The sequence below is a fragment of the Sturnira hondurensis genome, unplaced genomic scaffold (assembly GCF_014824575.4).
Source record: "Sturnira hondurensis isolate 20B ecotype Veracruz unplaced genomic scaffold, ASM1482457v3 Scaffold0014302, whole genome shotgun sequence".
Lineage (NCBI taxonomy): Eukaryota > Metazoa > Chordata > Mammalia > Chiroptera > Phyllostomidae > Sturnira > Sturnira hondurensis.
Genome location: NW_028086933.1, coordinates 468340 through 492339, shown reverse-complemented (window position 1 = coordinate 492339; position 24000 = coordinate 468340). Strand labels below are relative to the sequence as shown.

Here is a 24000-nt window from a genome sequence, read left to right as displayed (position 1 = left end):
ATTTCCCCTGTGTTGATTACTTGCCCCTCCCAGCCAGCAGTCACAAGCAGGCACCATAATTGAGCTTTCCACTAATGTAGTTAATACTGTTTGCCCTGCTCTGGTGATTCCCGGAGACCACACCCCACCCAACTCACATACCCATCCTAAACAATTTTCAGTGGTTTTTTCACACAAGTGGCCTGCCTCAGCTCACACTGTGGATTTTTCTAATCTTTCTGAAAGGTTCACAAACCCCAACTGAGCAGCAGCTAGACTCAGTGTGCCCAAAACATGTTGCTAAGTGGCCCCAAGCCTGACACAAGTGACAACCAGTCTCAAATCACATTGTAAGCCCTATCAGATAGCCCAAAGCCTGGCATACATGGCAGTGAGTGTTGGCTTGGAATAGAGCTGCAACTAAGTAGCCCTGAGCCCAGCATAAGCACAAGTGTTAGCTGGCCTCAGTTCACAACATGGTGTCCACTAAAGGTCCCCAAGCTTGACACTAGCTACAACTGGCCTCAGTTCAAGCACAGCCTCTCTCAAGTACTTCCAAGCCCAGCACAAATTGCATTCACTTTGTAGCTCCCACCAGACAGCCAAAAGCCAGGCATAAATGATAGTTGACATTGGCCTGCTCTAGAGCCCTCCCTAAGAGACCCCAGATCACACACAGGCTAGTTGAGCACACCCAATCAGCTCCACAAATGGCACACCCAAAGGACAGACTTGGCTAGCACCGAGCCTCACCAAAGCAATTCCCACTCAGTGGGGCTGGCCACCACACAACCATCCCTCATAGTCAGCCTGAAGGTCAAACCCACCCACTAAGGTGCCAACAGCAATCAAGGCTCAACTATAATAGGAGGGCACACAGCCCACACAAGGGAAACCTAGAGAGCACCCAGCTCAGGTGACCAGGGAGACGATACACTGGGCCTCACTGAACACCTAATACATAAGGCCACCCTGCCAAGACTGGAGACATAGCAGATTTACCTTATATATAGAAACCAACACAGGGAGCCAGCCAAAATGAGGAGACAATGACACATGTCCAAAATGAAGGAACTAGACAAAAACTCAGAAAAGGAACTAATTAAAATGGAGACAAGCATTAAACCCACTACAGAGTTCAAAACACTGGTTATAAGGATGTTCAATGAACTTAGGAGAATAATAGATGAACTCAGTGATAACTTCAGAGATACAGACCATAAAAAAGAACCAGTCAGAAATGAAGAATCTAATAACTGAAATGAAGAATACTTTAGAGGGAATAAACAGTAGGTTAGATGAAGCAGATAATCAAATAAATTATATGGAAATTAAGGTAGCAAAAAACATCCAAATGGAACAACCAAAGGAAAAAAAAAGGAGAAATTAGAATAGTGTGAGGACCCTCTGGAACAATATCAAGCATACCAATATTCACATCATAGGGGTGCCAGAAGGAGAAGAGAGCAAGAGATTGAAATTTATTTGAAGAAATAATGACTAAAAACTTCCTAACTTGGAGTAGTAAATAGACATATAAGTAAAGAAAGCACAGGGAGTCCTAAACAAGATGAATACAAAGAGGCCCACACCAAGACACATCATAATTAAAATACCAAAGGCTAAAAACAGACAATCTCAAAAGTAGCAATAGAAAAGCAATTAGTTGTGTACAAAGGAGCTCCCATAAGACTGTCAGCTAATTTTTCAACAGAAACTTTGCAAGCCAGAAGAGAATGGCACAAAATACCCAAAGTGATGAGAACGAAGGACCTGAAACAAAGAATACTCTACTCAGCAAGACTATCATTTAAAATTAAAAACGAGGTAAACAGCCTTGCCTGGTGTGGCTCAGTGGATTGAGTGACAGCCTGCAAACCAAAGGGTCACCAGTTCAATTTCCAGTCAGGGCATATGCCGGGGTTACAGGCCAGGTCCCCAGGAGGCCATGTACGAGAGGCAACCACACATTGATGTTTCTCTCCTTCTCTTTCTCCTTCTCTTTCTCCTTCCCTTCCCCTCTCTATAAAAATAAATTTTAAAAAGTCATTTAAAAAATAGAGGTAAAGAGTTTCCAGACAAGAAAAATGGAAATGAGTTTATTAGCACTGAACCAGAATTACAAGAAATGTTAAAAAGACTTCTTTAAATAGAAAAGATAAAAAATATGAATAAGAAAATAGAGGAAAACAAAAAATTCTCACTGACAAAAGCAAACACATGGCAAATCAGTGGACCAACCAACTGTAAAGCTAGTACAAAGGTAAAAGAAAAAAGTATAGAGAACATGTGTAATTATTACAATAAATTAAGGAATACACACAGATACATACATACAAGAAGTAAAAAATAATGACCAACATAAATGTGGAAAGGGGGAATATAAAAAATCTAGTGATTTTAGAATGTGCTTGAATTTAAAATAGACTACTATAAACATAACCTGGTATAAAGGAAGCATATGGTGACCTCAAGCCAAAAATTTACAGGAAGTGTACAAGAAATACAGATAAAGGGATCCATAACACTACAGAACATCATTAACATGCAAGAAAAGAGAGCAAGAGAATGAGAATGGAACAAAGAAAAACTACAAGAACAATCAGAAAACAATGAATAAAATGGCAATAACTACATAGCTATTAATAATTATTTTGAATGTAAATGAACTAAATGCTCCAATCAAAAGATATAGTGTGGCTGCATCAATTTTTTTAAGTGTATATGTGGACAACTGTAATTGAACAACAATAAAATAATTTTTAAAAAAAACAAGACCTGTTCATATCCTGCCTATAAGAGACCCATCTCAGACTGAAAGACACACAGAGACTGAAAGTAAAATGGCCATCATAAACAAATCAACAAACAAGAGTTGGAGAGGATGCAGAGAAAAGAGAACCCTAGTGCACTGTTGGTGGGAATGCAGACTGGTGCAGCCACTGTAGAAAACAGTATGGGATTTCCTCAGAAAACTAAAAATAGAACTGCCTTTTGACCTCACAACTCCTCTGCTGGGACTATACCCTAAGAGCCCTGAAACACCAATCCAAAAGAAACTATGCACCCCAATGTTCATAGAGGCACAATTTACAATAGCCAAGTGCTATAAGCAACCTAAGTGCCCATCAGTAAATGAGTGAATCAGAAAACTGTGGTACATTTACACAATGGAATTTTATGCAGCAGAGAGAAAGAAGGAGCTCCTACTTTTTGAGACAGCATGGATGGAACTGGAAAGCATTATGCTAAGTGAAAGGAGCCAGGTGGTGAGGGACAAATACCATATGATCACACCTTTAACTGGAACATAATCAAAGACAGAAAGAAAGCAAGCAAATATAACCAGATACATTGAAATTAAGAACAATCTAACAACAGCCAAAGGGGAGGGGGGAGGGGTCAGTGGCAAAAAGGGTTTTCAAGAACCACTATAAAGGACACATGGACAAAACCAAGGGGGAGGGTAGAAGCAAGGGAGGGAGGTGGGTTTGGCTGGTGCAGGGTGGGGGTGCAGAAAATGCAGACAACTGTAATTGAAAAACAATAAAGTAATTAAAATGGCAATAAATACACATCTATCAACATTGAATCTAAAAAAAACAAACTAAGCAAACAAGAATAACAGAGGCAGAATCATAGATACAAAGTACATTTCAATGACTGCCATATGGGAGGGGGTGAAGGGGGATGGGTGAAAAAGGTGAAGGGACTAAGAAGTACAATTTGGTAGTTACAGGATAGTCATGGGGAGGTAAAGTACAGCAGAGGGAATAGAGTAGCCAAGGAACATATACGCATGACCCATGGTCATGGACAACAGTGTGGGGATTGCCTGAGGGAGTTAGGCGGTGCTGAGTAGAAGTGGACAAAGGGGGGAAATGGAGACAACAGTAATAGCATATACAATAAAATATCACTTTTAAAAAATAAAGAAAAAATAAAATTCTGGTGTAAATGTTTTTAAAAAATAAAAAGATCATACACCATGATCAAGTAGAATTTATTCTAGGGTTGCAAGGTTGATTCAATATCTGTATCAATTAATGTGATACATCACATAAAGTGAAGGAGAAAAATCATATGATTATATCGATAGATGTGGAATAAGCATTTCACAAAATCCAATATCCATTTATAATACAAACTCTCAGCAAAGTGAGCATAGAGGTAATATACCTCAACCTAATAAAGGCCATGTGTGACAAACCCACAGCTAACATCACGCTCAATGGTGAAAAGCAAAAAACTTTTTATTTAAAATCAACAAAACAAAAATGTCAACCTATGCCACTGTTAGTCAACCTAGCATTGAAATTCCTAGCTACAGCAATCAGACCAAAAAAAGAAAAAGAAAATGCCATTGGAATTGGAACAAAGAAGTGAAACTGTTATTATTTGCAGATGACATAATACTACATATAAAGAACCCTAAGCAATCTACAAAAAATATTAGAACTAACAAGTGAATTCAGTAAGTTGCAGCATGCAAAATTAATATTCAAAAGTCAGTTGCATTTTTATATACCAATATGATCAATCAGAAAAAAGAATTTAAGGCAACAATCTCATATACAACTGCATCAAAAAAAATACCAAGAAATACATTTTTAAAAGGATGTAAAACACCTATACTTACAAAAATATAAGACAATGAATAAAGAAATGAAAGAAGCTACAATAAATGGAAGGAAATACCACACTCATGGACCAGAAGAATTACCATCATTAAAATGTCCATACTTTTAAAAGTAAAAGACAGAAAACTGTACTTGAACACCAATTAAAATAAAATAAAATAAAATGTCCATACTACCCAAAGCAATCTACAGAATTAATTAAATAAATCCTTATCAAAATACTAATGGAATTTTTCATAAAGGAGAACAAATGATCCTAAACTTTATATGAAACTACAAAAGACTTCAAATAGCCCAAGCAATCTTGAGAAAGAGGAACAAAGTTGTAGGTATCATGCTGCCTGATATCAAACTATACTACAAAGTTACATTAATCAAAACGGCCTGGTACTAGCATAAAAACAGACACATAGATCAATGAAGAACAGACTAGAAAGCCTAAAATAAAGGCTCTCTATTAACCACACCTATATGGTCAATTAATATATGACCAAGAAGGAGAGAATATACAATTAAATAAAGACAGTTTCTCCAATAGACGGTGCTGGGGAAAACAGACACATGCAAAAGAATGAAACAGATCACTTTCTTATACCATGTACAAGAATAAATTCAAAATAATCAAACAGACTTAGATGTAAGGCCAGAAACCATAAAACTCCCAGTAGAAAACATATACAATGAACTCTTTGCCATTGCTCTTAATAATATTCTTGGCTCTGTCCCTCAGAAAAGGGACACAAAAGAAGAAATAAATGGGACTGTATCACACTGAAAACTTTTTGCACAGTGAAGGAAACCATTAACAAAATGAAAACACAATCTACTCAATGGGAGAAAATATTCACCAATGAGACATCAAATAAGTGATTAATATGCAAAATGTATAAGGAATTCATACAGCTTAACACCAAAAACCAAAGAACATATATGCACAACATACAAACACAGACAACAGTGTGGTGATAGCCAAAGGGAAAAGGGGGTGGGAGCTTGGTAGAGGTGGGCAAAGCAGGGGAATGAAAACATATATAATAGTGTCAGCAACAAAAATAAAGTTAAAAAAGAAAAAAATGAGCTGAAGATCTGAATAGACAGACATTTCACCAAACAAAATACAGGTGACCAACAGACCTATGAAAAGATGCTAAACATCACTAATCACCAGGGAAACACAAATTAAAACCACAATTACATATCATTTCACACCTATCAGAATGACTATCACCAATAAATCAATAACTATTAGTGAGGATGTGGACAAAGGGAAACCTTCATGCACTCTTAGTGGGATTGTAAATGGGTACAGCCATTATTAAAAGAAAAAAAACAGTATACAAGTTCCTTAAAAAATTAAAAATGGAACTACCTATTACCCAGAAGATCCAATTCTGGGCATTTATCTAAAAACACTCATTCAGGAAGATATCTGCACCCCTATGTACCTTGCAGCATTATTTACAATAGGCAATATATGGAAACAACCTAAGTGTCCACTGATAGATGAATGTATAAAGAAAAGGGGTACATATACACAACGGAATATCATTCAGTCACAAAGAACAAAATCTTGCCATTTCTGACAACATGAATGGACCTAGAGGATATTTTGCTAAGTGGAATAAGTCAGACAGAGAAAGACATATACCATATGATCTCACTTATATGTGAAATTTTAAAGCCAAAATAAACAAACAGAAACTCACAGAGAAAACAAATTCATGGTTCCAAATGGAAGGGGGGTTGGGGGAATGGGTGAAAAGATTAGGAAGTATGAATTTCCCATTATAAAAACAACCATGGGAAGGAAAGGACAGCATAGGAAATATAGTCCATAATTATGTAGGGTATCAGGTAGCTACTAGATTTATCGGGGTAATCACCCATAGATTGCACAAATGTCTAATCATTATGTTGTACACCTGAAACAAGTATAATATTGTATGTCAACTCATAATCATGATTGTTGTTTTGAGGATTGAATGAAAGGAGATAATCCATCACAGTACTTGGCATACTATAAAAACTTAATAAATATTAACTATCATTTCATTCCAAAAAAACAGTACTTTGCTTTTCTTTGGCTTACCATTATTTCCTGCTTCATTTAAATGACATGATGTGTGTGAATTACCTAGCACTGTGCCTAGCTGTTAGTAGCATTCAAATAAAATGGTAATGAAGGTACAGGACTCTTCATATATACAGTTATCTCCTAAATGATTATAGGTAGCAATTTTGACCTTACAAAAGCCTTTCATCCTGCCATGTCTCAACAAATCTAAAGGAAAACATATTAAATATATTGCATCACTGACACTAGAAATTACCTGGCATTTATTCTTGCATACTTACTTCCTGGTTACAACATTTATTAGTGTCTATATTCACATATGAAATAAATGACTCTCAAAGATGGCGAGGCATTTTTAAGGTAATAAATAAACCAATAACCACGTAACAAGAAACATTGCTCACTTAGCTCACCTTCAAATTCACTGGTAGACAGCTCCTTGTGATAGGAAAGAACTAATCCCTCTCCTTAAATGCTGCATAAACAACAAAACAAAGTACCAAACTGCTTTTTTGCTGTAATAAAACTATCCAAAGAGAGGAATATAAAAGTATAAAAAGGTGATCATTCTAGTTAAGGTTAAAATAAGCATTAGCAAGTAAGATAAAGATGCAAAGAAACGATTAGCTGAACAATTAGAGAAAATGACTTTGGCAAAAAGGTCAATCAGACAAAGCCATCATTCGCTTATTAGAGTAGTGCTATTACAGTCACCAAGTGTATTCATGACAATGCAGATGTATTTATACACAGAAGAGTAAAGGCCCTATTCAAAGCAGGAGACCAAGCAGGGTCTCCAAGGGGTTCTTTGCAACCTTCTCATTTGGATGCTATTAATGAATGACTTGGTCAAACTAAATTAAATAGGAAAGTTTTAAAAGGCTTTAGTAAAATTCTCTTTCTACTAAACCATTGTTAATGGATTTGTCTAGCAAAATAAAGCAAGCAGATATTTGCTGCCTTTGTAGTCACCCAGTTAAAATATATTCATTACTCATATTTAATCCACTTATACATTTTCATAATGGAATGCTACAGATAGCATAGACTACCGGCAAACATGCACCATTTCTCTCAGATCCAGAGGAACTGGCAAAGTAATATTCACAAACTAGGATAAATTCCCAAGCGTCCTAAGTTTTAAAGTTTCTCTTGCTCAAATTATTTATATGTGTATTATTTTACCTATATAATTATGCAATTATACATTTATTTATCTAGGACATAATGATTTAAGTGGTCAAAAGACTAGAACTTTCCCCTAGCCATTTCCTTATAGGTAAGCATCTTCTGTTGCTCAGTCTCCACTGGCTCTAATACTCCTTGTAACTTCTGTCTTTGTTCTGTTGAAGTATGTATACTACTAGTTTCACAGCCCAATCCAGTCAGCTTCTAGTGGATGACATTAAGAAACAAGGAGGAAGCCAGAACGCACTAAGATTGATGCCAGGTTCAGAGAATGGAATTAGAAGTGAGAACAAGGCCAAGGTAAACTAAGCCATCTTTTACTTACAGCTGACACGTGCTGCAACAGACACATGACATCAATCATGTCTGCCAGAATGAGGAGTCTGGTAACTGCAGCCAGCAAGGCCCGTGCAGCTTGAACCACAGCCTCCCTTTTGGGGAGATAGCAGGGGTCATCCGCAAATCTCTCAGCTGACACTTTCAGAGCTTGACCTGAAAAACAACCACAAATAAGTCATACTTTAATTTCAGCGAAGCATGTTTCAGCATTTATCATCCAACCTAGTTCCGAGTACATTCCATGCCTGAGCATAATTTTAAAATACTGCCATTTGACACTAGAATACTGTCTCTTAATAAACAATGCTGTTTCAAATTGGCACTTGTTTTTGATAAAGGCTCTGGCATTTAAAAAGCACAATACCATTTTTCTGCAAGAAAATTGTGCTCAGTTGACTAGCAACATCTAGGAAAATTGCTGTCAACATCTGCATTTGCTGAGTCTCAGTCCCCTGAAAGGTTTCATTACTAAGACTCCAACTGGATACAATCTTAGGTATAAGAATAAGGCAAATCTTCACTGAGCTACTTTCCAACTCAGTGGATGCTAGAAAGAAGCTAGCCTTTAAGATAATAAGACAGCAGCACTCTGACAAAAGTTTAATATAGGCAGGTTTATCCTAAACTGTCAATGTAGTAAATAAGCTGTATCCTAAACTTAGACACAAAAAACAATATTTCATAGCACATAACTATTAAAGTAATCTGTCCACTATTACTAAGGTTTTTCACTTAAAACACCTTTTATTATAAAAAGGAATGTGCATTCATTCATTTATAAAAGTTCAAAACTCAGAAGAGTGTAAGAATGAAAAGAAAAAGTCCCTCTTTATCCTCTCCAGCAACATAATTGTTAACAAATTAACAAATTACCATAAAAAACTATTTAAGTTTTTCAATTTAAACTTATTTGTATTATACAAGCAATATGTGCTTACTGCTTTTAAATTATTCATCATACTAAAGAGTATAGAGTGAAAGTTTTTAAATCTCCATACTATTCCTAAACCCATTAAGTTCTTCTATATCTATCCAGAAATTTTTCCATGAATGTTTTGTGTATGGATATATATGTATGTGTGTATATGTGTGTATATATGTATGTGTGTATTTACATGTTTCATGTGTGTTTTGTGAATATATTTACATGTTTATATGTGCATATTAATATAAATGGACATATTTTCGAGAGACTTTATGTCTTAAGAAAATATAGATTTTGTTATAAATAGACCATACAGAAGATATAGACATGGATCCTGTTCATAAATGGTATAATACTATAAAATCTTTCTACAGTTTTCTCTTTTCACTCCAAATTATTTTCTCTTCATATTAGGGTAGAGATGATCAGCGGGCTCCATGGCACAGTAAGCAGCAGTGTGGACTCTGAAGCCACCTCTGTCCCACTGCCTTGGACAGCCACTTAGCCTCTGTAAATGGATCTAATAATAATAATAATGCCTCAATTTTCATAAGCATTAAGAGCAGTAGTTAGAACTCAGTGAGTACCTGATTAGCCAGTATTGTCATCATGTTTAATCCTTGATTAAAGTTACACTTTATTGATATACTTATTTTACCAGGTCCCTACCCCTACTGAACACACAAATCACTACCAACTTTTTTCTGTTTAAATAATACTACAACAAACACCCATTAGATATATTTTTGCATGCATAAGGAAATTTGGCTACAGGATAAATTCATAAAAGTAAAATTGCTGAGTCAAGAGACAAATTAATTTTAAGTTTGTGTGTGTGTATTGTCAAAAAATTCTCCAAAATACAGCCATCTAGCCAACAATATATGAAATGGCCTATTCTAGCCACTCTACCCTATGAATGCTAGTTTTCACTTATTCATGAACTTCAGCATCAATAAAATGGAATAAATTATTTATTAAATATAACACTATTAAAGAATAGTGTTCCTTGTACTGGAGAAAACCTGTAAAGAGGGTCTGAGATTATCTCAGTGTGTTCATATATGATGTTTAGCTCTCTTAAGTAACACTAGTTAGGAGCTCACTCTTAAGTCAGATACTTCGGAGGTCAAATTCTAATCCACTAATTCTAGTTTTGAGACTTGGACATTAATTACTTTTATTGTCCTTATCTATAGGAAAGAAATAAAATGTTTCTTATCTCACAGTGTTTCTTGAATGTTTAAATGAGACAGTTCATAATATATATTTAGCACATATGTGGATGTGGAAAGAACTTAGCAAGTATTAGAAGAGACGGCAAACTCTTAAGTAAATGGTGATTTTTATGTGTTTTTCTGGAAGTCAGAATTGCAGCTAGGAGACTGTGAAAAATTACAGTAATGTCCAAAATTTAGAGAACAAATGAATCCTCACAAAAAGATACGTTTCTTGTAATGATTCTAAGTTGGAAAGTTATGATAGCCTTTGTAGAATACTGCCTTTGACTTAATATACTAAAAGTAAATATATATCCCCCTGGCTGGTGTAGCTCAGTGGATTGAGCACGGGCCTGCGAACCAAAGGATCATGGTTTGATTCCCAGTCAGGGCACATGCCTGGGTTGCAGGCCAGTTCCCAACAGGGACACACAGAAGGCAACCATACGTTGATATTTCTCTCCCTCTCTCCTTCCCTTCCCCTCTAAAGATAAATAAATAAAATCTTTTTTAAAATGTTTAAAAGTAAATACATATCAAAAAAGAATTACGTGCTCTTGACTAAAAACTCGAGATGATGAACAACTGGCTGAAGAGCCATACTCAGAAAAGAATTGTTTAAACATTGCAACAGGTACAGTCTTTGTCTCCACTCAGTAACATGAAGAGCCAACCAAGTAATACTGTTAGGAGAAAAAAGTCACTCCTGAAATACAGTAATAAAGCTTCAGTACATATACTTTCTATTACTGGACTCACTGCCCTCCCTCCCCAGCAATACTCCCAACCCTTCTCAGGTGATTTCAGCTCACACTTCTGGTCCCACTGTAAACATCACTTCTCCTGGGAAGCCTTAGATCCCCATTACTAACGCAGGTCTTACAGAAGGATTCTATGCTTCCTATAAGCCTCATTATCATTTGTTGTAATGACTCATATCAAAGCCTGCTTTTCTCCTGAATCATAAGGCTAATGAGAGTAAATGCTGCATTGGTCCTGGTTACCACGGTATTCCCAGAGTCCCAAATAGCACCTACTCTATTGCCTATATACAGGGTCTGGCACAAATAACCCCTCTTTTTATTACAAAATCTTTGATTACAAAATCATAAGCATGTAATTCTGTAACATAACTATATCACACTCAAGCACACCACATGACATTTTAGGTGAAATGTTCAAAGTAAAACTATAAATTATTACACCCACATTATTACCCCACCAACCACACTCAGGCAGGTGTTACTTCTGCCAGACCCTGTATTATATATTGAATGTCATGTGCTGCGAAATGAATGTGAATGAACATTATCCAACTTTCCTTTGACAAAGATGTTTTGTTCCCTATAAACACAGCTCCCTCTTAGGCATCCAGGATATACAGATCAATACGAATCAATTTTTTTCAGCCCAAAAAGTTTACAAATGAGAATAAGCAAATCCTGTGACACTCTAAGCCAAGCTCATGTACAAAGTACTAAGAGACACAGAAAATGGCTTACCACTGCCTGAGGTAACAGAGAACACAAAGAGGAGTGTTCTAGGTGAGAGCAACATGTTCCAGCTATTGACAAAAACAGCTGGTTTATAAATTTAGCCAATCCACTGTCAAATTGGCTGTGTCAGAAGAAAATGGCTACTTTCCTAACTAACTAGGGGAAAAAAAGGTGCAATAAATTTCCTTTCTATCGAGAATACTAGTATCCACGTGTTTACAAATTCTACACAAAGGGAGCATATTCTTTTGAAATATTCCCATATTTCTTATAATGTTATTACTTTAAAGTTTAGTGAATAGGAAATTCCACTTTAAAAAAAAATATATATATATGTAAATTACATTTATCTTCAAGAAGTTCCACTCCGTATGTAAAAGCAATTTACTAAAATCCTTGAAAATATAAGAACAAGGTTCTGGAAGCTTCTTTCTACTTCATTCTGTTCCTTTCCTATCAAATATGCTCTTTTTAATCTTCAAAAAATCAGTATAGAATGCCTTCTTGAATAAAGTACTAAAATATATATTCTACAAAGATTTATATAGGTACATTTTATACATATATGGGTAATACATAAAAACTTCTGAATATACAAAAATTTTACATATAAAAATGTTATATGATCATATGAATAAAGTCTAGAAGTAAAAAAAAGAAAAGACAAATTGGGGGCCCAGTAAACACATTACAAAATATTCTTTGCTATATAAAAGATACCTACATGGTTCTTCTAAAAAGACATCTCCTTTGCTGCATTTCAAAGTATAGCTCCACTTTTTAAAAGCAATTATATTGACTATAAACTTGAAAATACTGTATAAGCAAAACATCCAGAGGAGAAAGGGGAACAATCAAAATGAGAAGGAATAAGAACTAAAAATCAAATTTCCTTCTACTTTTATAATTAACATTATATTTATGATTCAATTAAGATCTCTAATGTATACCTCTGGCCATCTTTCCATGTGTGTTTTAATATACCATACACATGTAATATGTACCAGTGCATATTAATTGATTCTATATATAATAACATGGGTTCCCAGGCTAAGACTGGGCACTAGGGGTTTGATTTTATTTGTTTTTAATTGAGAAACAGCCATTTTGAATTTGAAAGCTCTTAAGAGGTAGGAGCTTGAATTTAACTTTGGAGCTAATTGATTCTATTTTGTAAGGTGGAGGAGAGGAAGATGTCAACTAGGTCCTGAAAGGAAGGAAGGAGGAAGGGAGGGAGGGAGGGAAGGGAGGGAAGGAGGGAGGGAGGGCGGGCCAGGAGAAGGGACAGCAAGGGAAGGAAGAGAGAAAGACTCTCTCCCTTAAACATTTGAGAAAATTTGACTGCATGGAACAAAAATATTTTATGATGAAGGAAAAAAACTTTCTTATGGCAGAGGGAAGAGCTGAAAAGCTAGCAGCTGCTGTGTAGACTCAGGTTTATGAGCTATAAGGACATGAACAGGACCCATGGACTCAGAATGTAGCTGCATATGGTTGTTATTGCAAACTATTGGCTCTGTTTTATTTCCCTCATTATCTTCAAACTCACAGCAAAGTCTTATTAAAAGTTATAATTTGGCTCCTGACAAGGCAGAGTAACAAAGACCAGATATTTTTCCTACCTGAAATAACAAAAAATGGATAAAATATATTTTTTAAAGTGGTTGTGAAGGCATTGGGCATGATGCAAAAAAAAAAAAACAGTAATCCCTAAGAAAAGAGAAACAAACTCGAAGAACCCTTTGAGAGCCCTAGCTTACTACCTTCAGAGACTTCCCAGGTCACAGACAGGAAGGAGAAATTAAGATAGAGCCTGGGAAACTCTTTGAGCTAAAGAGAAAAAGGTGAAAATCCAGGGAGACTGTGGCAGCTAAAGTACACAAGACAGAGAATGGGAAATAAGAAAACCCCACAGAGAGAACTCAGATCTGCAGAAGCTCCCTGTTGAGTATTCAGCTTACTATTGATCAACATATACATGGGAAGAAACTGTTCAGGGTTAGGAAAAGAACTATACAAAAGGATTTGAGATAACAGGCCTTGGTGCTCATACAGGGCTGGGCATATAGGCTCGTTGTCACCATGACTCATGAGACATTGGATGGAGTATAAAGAAGGGTCTTGCCTCCAAAGTGAGGAATACATAGCCCTGGACTGAGCATTGCTCCAGCTCCTGCCCCCCACCCACCCAAAAATGCTTTTCAGAGGGAGCAGAATTCCACTGTCAAGGCCAGTGGAATTGTCAGGGAATTGCTGTGGCCAGGTAAAGCCAAAAAAATCAAGACAGCATAGTGAGCTGACTAAAGTGGAAGGACATAGCCAACCTGACACTGAGCCCTTCACCATCGAAAACAATCAAAATGAGCTGAGGAATATTATGTTAGGGCTAATTCTATGAAATTTTAAATTTTAATAAAATATAAAATTTGATGGGGCTAATTTCTATAAAACTGATGGAAACATCTCATAACATCATAGTTGGGATATAGTAGAAGCTCTTTTAAGACACTTTCTCTTAACCATCCCTCTAGTTTATTCCCTCCCAGCAACATATTAATGACCCCATTTTCCTGTTTAATAGCAGAGGATTATCTCGAATACCCTGGAGCCCTTCTGCTCCCACTAATTGAGGTATACCATGAGTCTTTTAGTTTGTTCTCCAAGCTTTTCATGTGAATTGTAAGTATAATTATGTAATTTTATTAAATACAAAAATGTATCAACCAAAAGATCTGTTATTTCTTTGAAAATGAATTTGAATGTTGAAGGAAATTAAAGAAGACAAAAATTGGAATGATGTCCTATGTTCCTGGAGGAGAAGACAATGTTGTTAAGATGGTAATACTCCCCTAGTTAGTCTACAAACCAATCTAAGGTCTAAGTACAATCCCTATCAAAACCTTGCTGGCTATTTTGAAGAAACTGAGAAGCTGAATGTAAAATTCAAATGGAAATGTAAAGTACTTGAAACAACCAAAATAATATTGAAAAAGGTACAAAGTTGTAGGAATCACACTTCCTAATTTCAAAACTTACTATAAATATATAGCATCAATACAACTTATATCCAACATTGCCAGAGAATTAGGGTATACTGATAAAACCTGGAGCTGGGAGAGGTGGGCTGTGATTGGCCATGACCCAGATAGACTCTGGACTTGTCAGAGACTTGGACTGTGTGGAACACTGGGCAGTGGCTCAGATGGGCAGCAGCACCCAAAGAGACTTTTTTCAAAAGGGGAACTGAGGTGCACCAAGCAGGGGCCTTGCCTGCACTGCAGCCTGGCCAACAAAGAGGGAGGAGCATGGGTACAATTTGCTCCCACTCAGGGAACCTCACAAAATATTAAAGGGGTGCAAAGCAAGGTGGTTTATTCTCACTGCCCTGGCACAAATGTGCAGGGTGGAGAGTGAGGGCCACACATGGCTCTGAGAGCATGGGCTGGAAACTGGGCACCTGTGATTGTTATAGCCCAGACTGAACCCTCATCCTTGTGGAACCTCAGGAAAGGAATAAATGGAGTCCAGCCCCCCTCTGCTTGCAGGAACTGGGAGGATCAGCTGGACAGGCTTTTTTTTTTCCCCAAGAGTAAGACAGTAATACCTGGAGCTGAGAGAAAACCAGAGGCAGATCCAGAAAGAAGTCAGAAGGCAAACACCAACAGCTGAGAAAAATTTCACTTTGTCCTTCATCAGAACTTTTTTATTTCTCTTTCTTCTTTCCATTTACTTAGTTTGTTCTTATTGTTTGTTTTGTTTTTTTATCCACTCTTTCCTATTGCATTTTAATTTTTCTTCTTTTACTTCACTTGTATTCCAAATAACTCCCTACTCTTGGTCTTTTACTTTTTATTCATTTTATTCAGATTATATATTTCTTATACTATTGTTATTGTAAATCCCACACAGCACCCTTTCCTGGTCTTAAACCATTTCACCATCTTCTTGAGCTTTATTACTATTGTTGTAAACTTTATTTTCTCTCACACTAAGCCAAGTTTCTATTCCTAGCTCTAAATATTTCTCTTCCATCTAACCTCGCATACGAGCTCTATTTTCTTAAGTCAGCTCACCTTCTTTTTCCCCTCGAATAGGAATCTTATTTCTTTTCTACCTTTATCAACAATCGCTGGTTGGGTGAAACACCACAGTAATTGCTGTACTTCTCCAAAGGAACTCCTATTTTTTTCACTATTTGTTTCTACTTTAAATCCCATAGAATATTCTCCTGCTGTCTAATTCCATTTTGCCTTCCCCCTGCCCCGATCAGTTGAGTGAGAAATTTTATTCCATTATTTTCTCCCCCTTGGGTTTCTTTCCCCCTTCTCTCAACCTGGGCTTACTCCTTACTTTTGTTAATTTGCTTCCCCCGTCCTCTCAAAATCCTTTTTCTTTACTGTAGACATCTCATACTCACTTTTTGTTTTTCTATAATATTCTTATTCCCATCCCACCTTTATTAAACTTCATTCGGGTGTCGTTGCTATTGACCCTGCTATGGTTTTTCTGCAATTTTGCTCCCATTGGTCCCGTACCTTTTTTATTTTAGTTCAGCCCTCATAGTATACTCTTCCCTCTTCTTACTCCATTTTTTCCATTGCCCTTTCATGTTTTACTTACATCTTAAATTTTGTTCTCTCCCTTTTTTTGCCTCAGTTCTATCCCAACTCTTATCAATTCTCTCTCTTACCACCCAAAACCATTTCCCCTCTTTTAGTCATCCATTATTCCTTGTATCATATCTTACAATATCCACAATCTCTCTTCACCTTTTTTAATCTTAATTCAATTGCTGTTGAGATTGCTGATGTGGCAGGGGCTTCTTTTTGCTGGCATAGGTTTGGTGGTCTGGTAATACTGCTTTGTTAATCAACACCTGTACAATGGCATACATGACAAAGGGGGAGTTGTGACTACCACTAAGCCTGCTGGAGGGGGCAGCCCACTAACAAAGAAGCCACCAACAGGTAAAGCCCAAGAACAACAAGAGAGTCCACGCAAACAGAAGAAGGGGCAATCCCAGAGCATCCAGAAAAGGAGATAAAAGAGACCACACCACTGAGTCCCACAGAACTCCTACCACAGAAGTTCACCCCATGAACAGAGCTGGAACAGCAGAACATTCAGAATCACAGAAACAAAAAAAGTCATCTAAAATGAGGAGACAAAGAAAGAACTGGCAATTGAAAGGAATGGAAGAATCTCCAACCAAAGAGCTAAATGAAATGGAGGTAAGCAAACTATCAGACATAGAATTCAAAAGAGTGGTTATAAGGGTACTGGAGGAACTCAGTGACAACTATAAGGAACTAAGTGGGAACTACAACAGCATGAAAAAGGAAATAGAAACTATAAACATGAACCAGAAAGAAATAAAGAATACAATATCTGAAAAAAATAAAATATATCTGAAGGAATCACAAGCAGGCTGGATGAAGTAGAAGACCAAATCAGTGAGCTGGAAGACAAGGTAGAAAGAAATACCCAGGTAGAGCAGCTACACAAAAAAAAAATGCAAAAAATATGAAAATAGCTTACAGAAACTACAGGACAACATTAAACACAATAACATTCAAGTAATAGGAATACCAGAGGAAAAGAAAAAAATCAAGGGATAGAAAACCTGTCTGAAAAAATAATGACAGAACCCTTCCCTAACCTGGAGAGCAGAAAGCTACACAAGTACAGGAAGTAGAGAGAGTCCTAACCAAGAAGAACCCAAAGAGACCCACTCCAAGACACATCATAATTAAAATGCCAAATTTTAAACACAAAAGAGAATCTTAAAGGCAACAAGGGAGAAATGGAAGTATATACAAGGGAGCTCCAAAAAGGCTACCAGCTGATTTCTCAACAGAAACAACTACAATACAGAAGGGAATGGCAAGAATATTCCAAGCAATGAAAACCAAAGGCCTGCAACCAAGACTACTCTACCCAGCAAGGCTCTCAATTAAAATGGAAGGCCAAATAAGGAGTTTCCCAGACTGAAAGAATACACCTCCACCAAACCAGCACTGCAAGATATGCTAAAGGGATTGCTTTAAAAGGAAGAAAAAGAGCATGTGAGAGAGGAACACAGGTATTAAGGGAGTAAAATGACAATGAATAAGTACATGTTAATAATAACCTTAAATGTCAATGGGTTAAATGCTCCAATCAAAAGACATAAAGTAGCTGAATGGATAAGAAAACTTGACCCACACATATGCTGCCTACAAGAGACCCACCTCAGAACAAAAGACATACACAGACTGAAAGTGAAGGGTTAGAAAAAAATATTCCAAGCAAATGGACAGGGGAGAAAAAGCCAGGGTAGCGATATTCACATCAGACAAAACAGACTTCAAAGAAAGGGACATAAGAGACCCAGAAGGATACTTCATAACACTCAAAGGAAGAATCCATCAGGAAGGCATAAACATTACCAACATAATACAGGAGCACTCAAATATATAAGGAAAATCTTGGAGGACTTCAAGAAAGATACGACAGCAAGACACTTATACTAGGGAATTTTAACACCCCACTGTCAAAAATGGATAGATTGTCCAAACAAAATATCAACAAGGATATTGTAGCATTGAACAATGCCCTAAATCAAATGGACTTAACTGATATAGACTCTTTCATCCCAAAGAAGCAAAATACACATTCTTTTCAAATGAATATGAAACATTTTCAAAGATAGACCACAGGGTAGGACACAAAACAAGCCTCAACAAATTCAATAAAATTTAAATTATATCAATCATTTTCTCAGACCACAGGAGACTGAAATTAGAAACCAACCCCAAAGAAAAAACTCAAAAACATTAAAATGTGTTGAGATTAAATAGCATGCTATTAAGCAATAAATGGGTTAATAATGAGATCAAGGAGGAAACAAAAATGTTTCTGGAAACAAATGAAAATGAACACACAACAGCCCAAAACCTATGGGACACAGCAAAGATAGTCCTGAGAGGGACTCTCATAGCAATACAGGCCTATCTAAAAAAGATACAAAGATTGCAAATAAACAACCTAACCCTACATCTACAAGAACTGGAGAAACAACAACAAATAAAGCCCAGAGTGATAAAAGGAAGGAAATAATCAAGATTGGAGCAGAACTGAATGACATAGAGACTAAAAGAACAATTCAAAGGATCAATAAATCTAGGAGCTCGTTCTTTGAAAAGAAAAACAAAATCAACAAGCCTTTAAGCAGAGTCATCAAGATTAAGAGAGAAGGGACCCAAATAAAATCAGACATGAAAGAGGAGATATTGGAAATGATACCAGAGAAATACAAAGATTATAAGAAATCGATATGAACAAATGTATGCCAAGAAATTTGAAAACCTGGGTGAAATGTGCAAATTTCTATAATAATATAATCTTCCAAAAATGAATCAGGAAGAAGCAAAAATCCTGAACAGACCAATAAGAGCTGATGAAATTGAAGCAGTAATCAAAAAAACTCCCAGCACACAAAGGCCTGGACCAGATGGTTTGACAGGAGAATTTCACAAAACATTTGAGGAAGAGCTAACCCCTATCCTCAGACTATTCAAAAAAATCCAAGAAGAGGGAAGACCCCCATACTCTTTTTATGAAGCCAGTGTCATCCTAGTTCCAAAACCAGATAAAGACACAACAAAAAAAGAAAACTACAAGGCTAATATCGCTGATGAACATAGACACTAAAATCCTCAACAAAATATTGGCAGACCACATCCAACAATACATTAAAAACAACAAAACAAACAAGCAAGCAAAATATAACCAAAGACACTGAAATGAGAACAGGCTGACAGTGACCAGAAGGAAGAGGAAAAGGAATTTCAGGGGAAATGGCGGAGGGATTTAGAGGAACATATATAAAGGATACATGGACAACAACTGAGAAGGGTGGAAATGGGAGGGAGGTGGGAGCCCGGGGGTAGGATGGGATGGGAGTAATAAACAGAAAACTGTACTTGAAAAATAATTAAATAAAAAAAGCAAAAAAAAAAGATCATACACTACGATCAAGTGGGATTCATCCCAGAGATACAAGGATGGTACAATATTCACAAATCGATAAACATAATATATCACATAAACAAAATGAAAGACCAAAGGCACATGATCCTATCAATAGATGCGAAAAAAGCATTTGATAAGGTAAAGCTTTTATTTATGTTAAAAACACTCAGCAAAGTGGGAGTGGAGGGAGCACTCCTGAATATAATAAAGGACATATATGAGAAACCCACAGCCAACATCATACTCAATGGGCACAAACTAAAAACTTTTCTACTAAGATCAGGAACAAGACAAGGATATCTGTTTTCACCACTTCTATACAACATAGTACTTGAAGTTCTAGCCACAGTGATCAGACAGGAAAAAGAAAGAAAAAGCATCCAATGAAAAGGAGGAAACAAAACTGTAATTCTTTCCAGATGACATGGTAGTGTACATAAAAAAAACCCCTATAGACCTCAGCAAAAACTACTCGACCTAATAAGTGAATTTTGTAAAACAACAGGATTCAAAGTCAACATTCAGAAATCAAAGCCATTTTTGTATATCAACAACAAAATATCAGAAAAGGAAATTAGAAAAAAATCCTATTTGCTATAGCAACAAGAAAAATAAAGTACCTAGGAATTAACCTAACCAAAGAGGTAAAAGGTCTGTACTCAGAAAACTATATAACACTAAAGAAAGAAATTAAGGACACAAATAAATGGAAGCATAGACTGTGTTCATGGATTGGAAGAATTAACAGCATCAAAATGTCCATACTACCAAAACTAATTTACAGATTCAACACAATCCCTATTAAAATACCAATGACATATTTCACAGATATAGAACATTTCAAAAATGTATATGGAACCATAAATGACCTCAAACAGACACAGCAATTTTGAGAAAGAACAACGTAGGAGGGATCATGATCACTGATATCAAAATATATTACAAGGCCACTGTAATCAAAACAGTCTTGTACTGGCATAAGAACAGACACATAGATCAATTAAGCAGAAGAGAGAGACCAGAAAATGAAGAGAATAGAAAGCCCAGACAGCCCATGTCTGTATGATCAATTAATATTTGCTAAAGAGGGCAGAAGCATAAAATGAGTAAAATAGCCTCTTCAACAAATGGTGTTGGGAGATCTGGACAGCTACATGCAAAAAGAAAGAAAAATTAAACTCAATCACCAACTTACACCATACACAAAAATAAATTCAAGGTGGATAAAAGACTTAAATATAAATCATGACACCATAAAAGTCCTAGAGAAGAACACAGCCATAAAAATCTCAAGTATTCTACACAGCAATATTTTCACCTACATGTCCCCTAAATCAAGGGACATAAAGAAAAGAATAAACAAATGGGATCTCATCAAAATAAAAAGCTTCTGCATGGCTAAAGAAAACGTGAGCAAAATGAAAAGTGAACCAACCATATGGAAAAATATTTTTGCCAATGATACCTTGGACCAGGATTTGATCTCCAAAATATATAAAGAACTCATATTACTCCACACCAGAAAGAAAAACAGCCCAATTTAAAAATGGGCAAAGAACCTGAACAGACACTTCTCCAAGGAGGACATACAAAGGGCCTATAGACACATATGAAAGAATGCTCAGCATCACTAGCCATCCTAGAGATACAAATTAAAACCAAATTAATGAGATACTACCTCACATCAGTCAAAATGGCCATCAAACAAAGCAACAAACAAGTGTTGAGGAGGATGCAGAGAAAAGGGAACCCTAGTGCACTGTTGGTGGGAATGCAGACTGGTGCAGCCACTGTGCAAAACAGTAGGGAATTTCCTCAGAAAACTAATAATGGAACTGCCTTTAGATCCAGCAATTCCACTGCTGGGACTGTACCCTACGAATCCTGAAACACCAATTCAAAAGAACCTATGCGCCCCAATGTTCATAGCAGTACAATTTATAGTAGCCAAGTGCTGGAAGCAACCTAAGTGCCCATCAGTAAATGAGTGGATCAAAAAACTATGGTACCTTTACACAATGGAATTCTATGCTGCAGAAAGAAATAAGGAGCTCCTACCCTTTGAGACAGCATGGATGGAACTGGAAAGAATTATGCTAAGTGAAATAAGCCAGGTGGTAAAAGATAATACCATATGATCTCACCTATAAGTGGAACCTAATCAACAAAACAAACAAGGAAGCAAAATATAGCCAGAGACAGTGAAATAAAGAACAAACTGACAGTAACCAGAGGGGAGGGGAGAGGGAGATTTAAAAAATAGAAAAAAAATAGAACTGATATCTCATAAATAAATCCTTCCATTTATGGCCAAATTATACAATAATGAAAAGACAAATAACTCAATTGCTTAAATGGAAAAGGATCTAAGCTGACATTTCTCCAAAGAAATATAAATAGCTAATAGGCACATAAAGAAAGATGTTCTATCAAAAATGTAACTCAAATTATTAAAGCTTAAAAGTACAAAGGTTTTAGTACAGCCCTTTGTACAAGTTATTTTTTTAATCATTTAAACATGGCACATTTTTTTCCCCTGGACAGGTGGCTCAGTTGGTTGGAGCATCATCCCATACACCAAAGGGTTGCAGATTTGATTCCCAGTCAACCAATCAATGCCTCTTACATCAATGTTTCCCTCTTGTGTCAACGTTTCTGTCTATCTATCCATCTGTATCTCCCTCCCTCCCTTCTCTCTCTCTCTAGATCAATAAAAACATATCACCGGGTAAGAATTAAAAAATAAATAAATTTAAAGATGGTACAATTTTTAGTCAAAAGCAAGGGACTAAAAGTTACTTCCATTGGAAATAAAAGAAGAGAATAGATGTGTGCATATGGTATTGAAAATTATCATTGTTATAACTACATATATGGTGAATAATTATTATAATGAAGTAGTAAGAAATACAGTACTATTTAAACTGTCACTAACTTCTCTCCAAGAAGGTAATATCAAGATCAGTAGGGAAGGATGTTGATAACTCTTGTTTACAGGACAGCCACAAAACCCTAAGCACAATGTACCTTCCTTAGAAATCCCTCAAAACCCTATATAGCTCACTATGTAAATAGAACAAAGAAAGCTGAGCTAAAAAATTAGTACTCTTTTGTACAAAAAATTAACAGCAACCTTAATAGTCTTTTCAAGCCAATGTAAATTTAGTCTGAGAAACTAAGATTCTTAACAAGTAACGCAGAATAGTTTGGGAACTCTTAGATTTCGAATTCTTTTATCTAAGACAAAGTCAGCAAACTACAGAAAACAGGCCAAATTCAGCCTGCCTTGTTTATGTACAACAAATAAACTCAAAATGGCTTTTACATTTTAAAATGCTTGGGGGGAAGTGAATCAAAGGAATATATTATGATATGAAAATTATATGAAATTCAAATTTCAGTGTACATAAATAAAATTTTCTTAAGACATAGCAATTTTTTGTTTATTACCATGCATTTCTTTGGCTGCTTTCCCACCTAAACAACAGAATTAAATAGTTGGGACATTCAACATATGACCCCCAGGGCCTAAAATATTTCCTTTCTGTCCCTTCACAGAAAATGTTTGCTAACTCTTCATCTAAGATAAATGAATATACATTTAAAATTATTTTTTTAAATCAAGCACTCCACAACAAAACAAAGTTCTTATACTAATCAATGCCTTTATTTTGATATGCATGACTGTGGCTGGCTGTAAAAAAGCAATTCTTTCTCATGAACTTTTAGTTGTTTTTCATGTCTTGAGATAAATGCGCAGATCTCACCTGAAAAATCCCACACAAGGTATAAACATTGGTTTATCCCTTAAAAGTATAAAATTTGACTCAGCATTCTTTGGCTACAGTATTGATATACCTAGTCGTTTTAGCATCTCAGGAACTTTCTATATGCCTCCGTTTAGTGGTTTCCTGCAGAAAGTTCAGCCAGCTCCGTATAATGCCCCCACTGTAATTAATACCAATACAAATCAATGAGTTTTCTTTGCAGAGAGTCTCTAATCCAAACTGTTTCACATTGGTGTGGGACAAATAACAGTAGTCTGAATATTAAGAAACCTACTCTCTAGCCCGGACTGATGTAGTTCGGTTGTTTGGGCATCACCCCACTAAGCCAAAGACCGCCA

At 36.2% G+C, this 24000-nt stretch overlaps 1 protein-coding gene across 1 annotated transcript in view; it reads right to left on the bottom strand.

Moving 5' to 3' along the window:
* CTNNA3 (catenin alpha 3) overlaps nucleotides 1–24000 on the bottom strand; it is a 1522505-nt gene that overhangs the window by 1412663 nt on the left and 85842 nt on the right. Inside the window, exon 4 of the mRNA XM_037062679.1 lies at nucleotides 8207–8373. Within this exon, the coding sequence (XP_036918574.1) occupies nucleotides 8207–8373 (167 nt within the window). The remainder of the gene's footprint in view (nucleotides 1–8206; nucleotides 8374–24000) is intronic.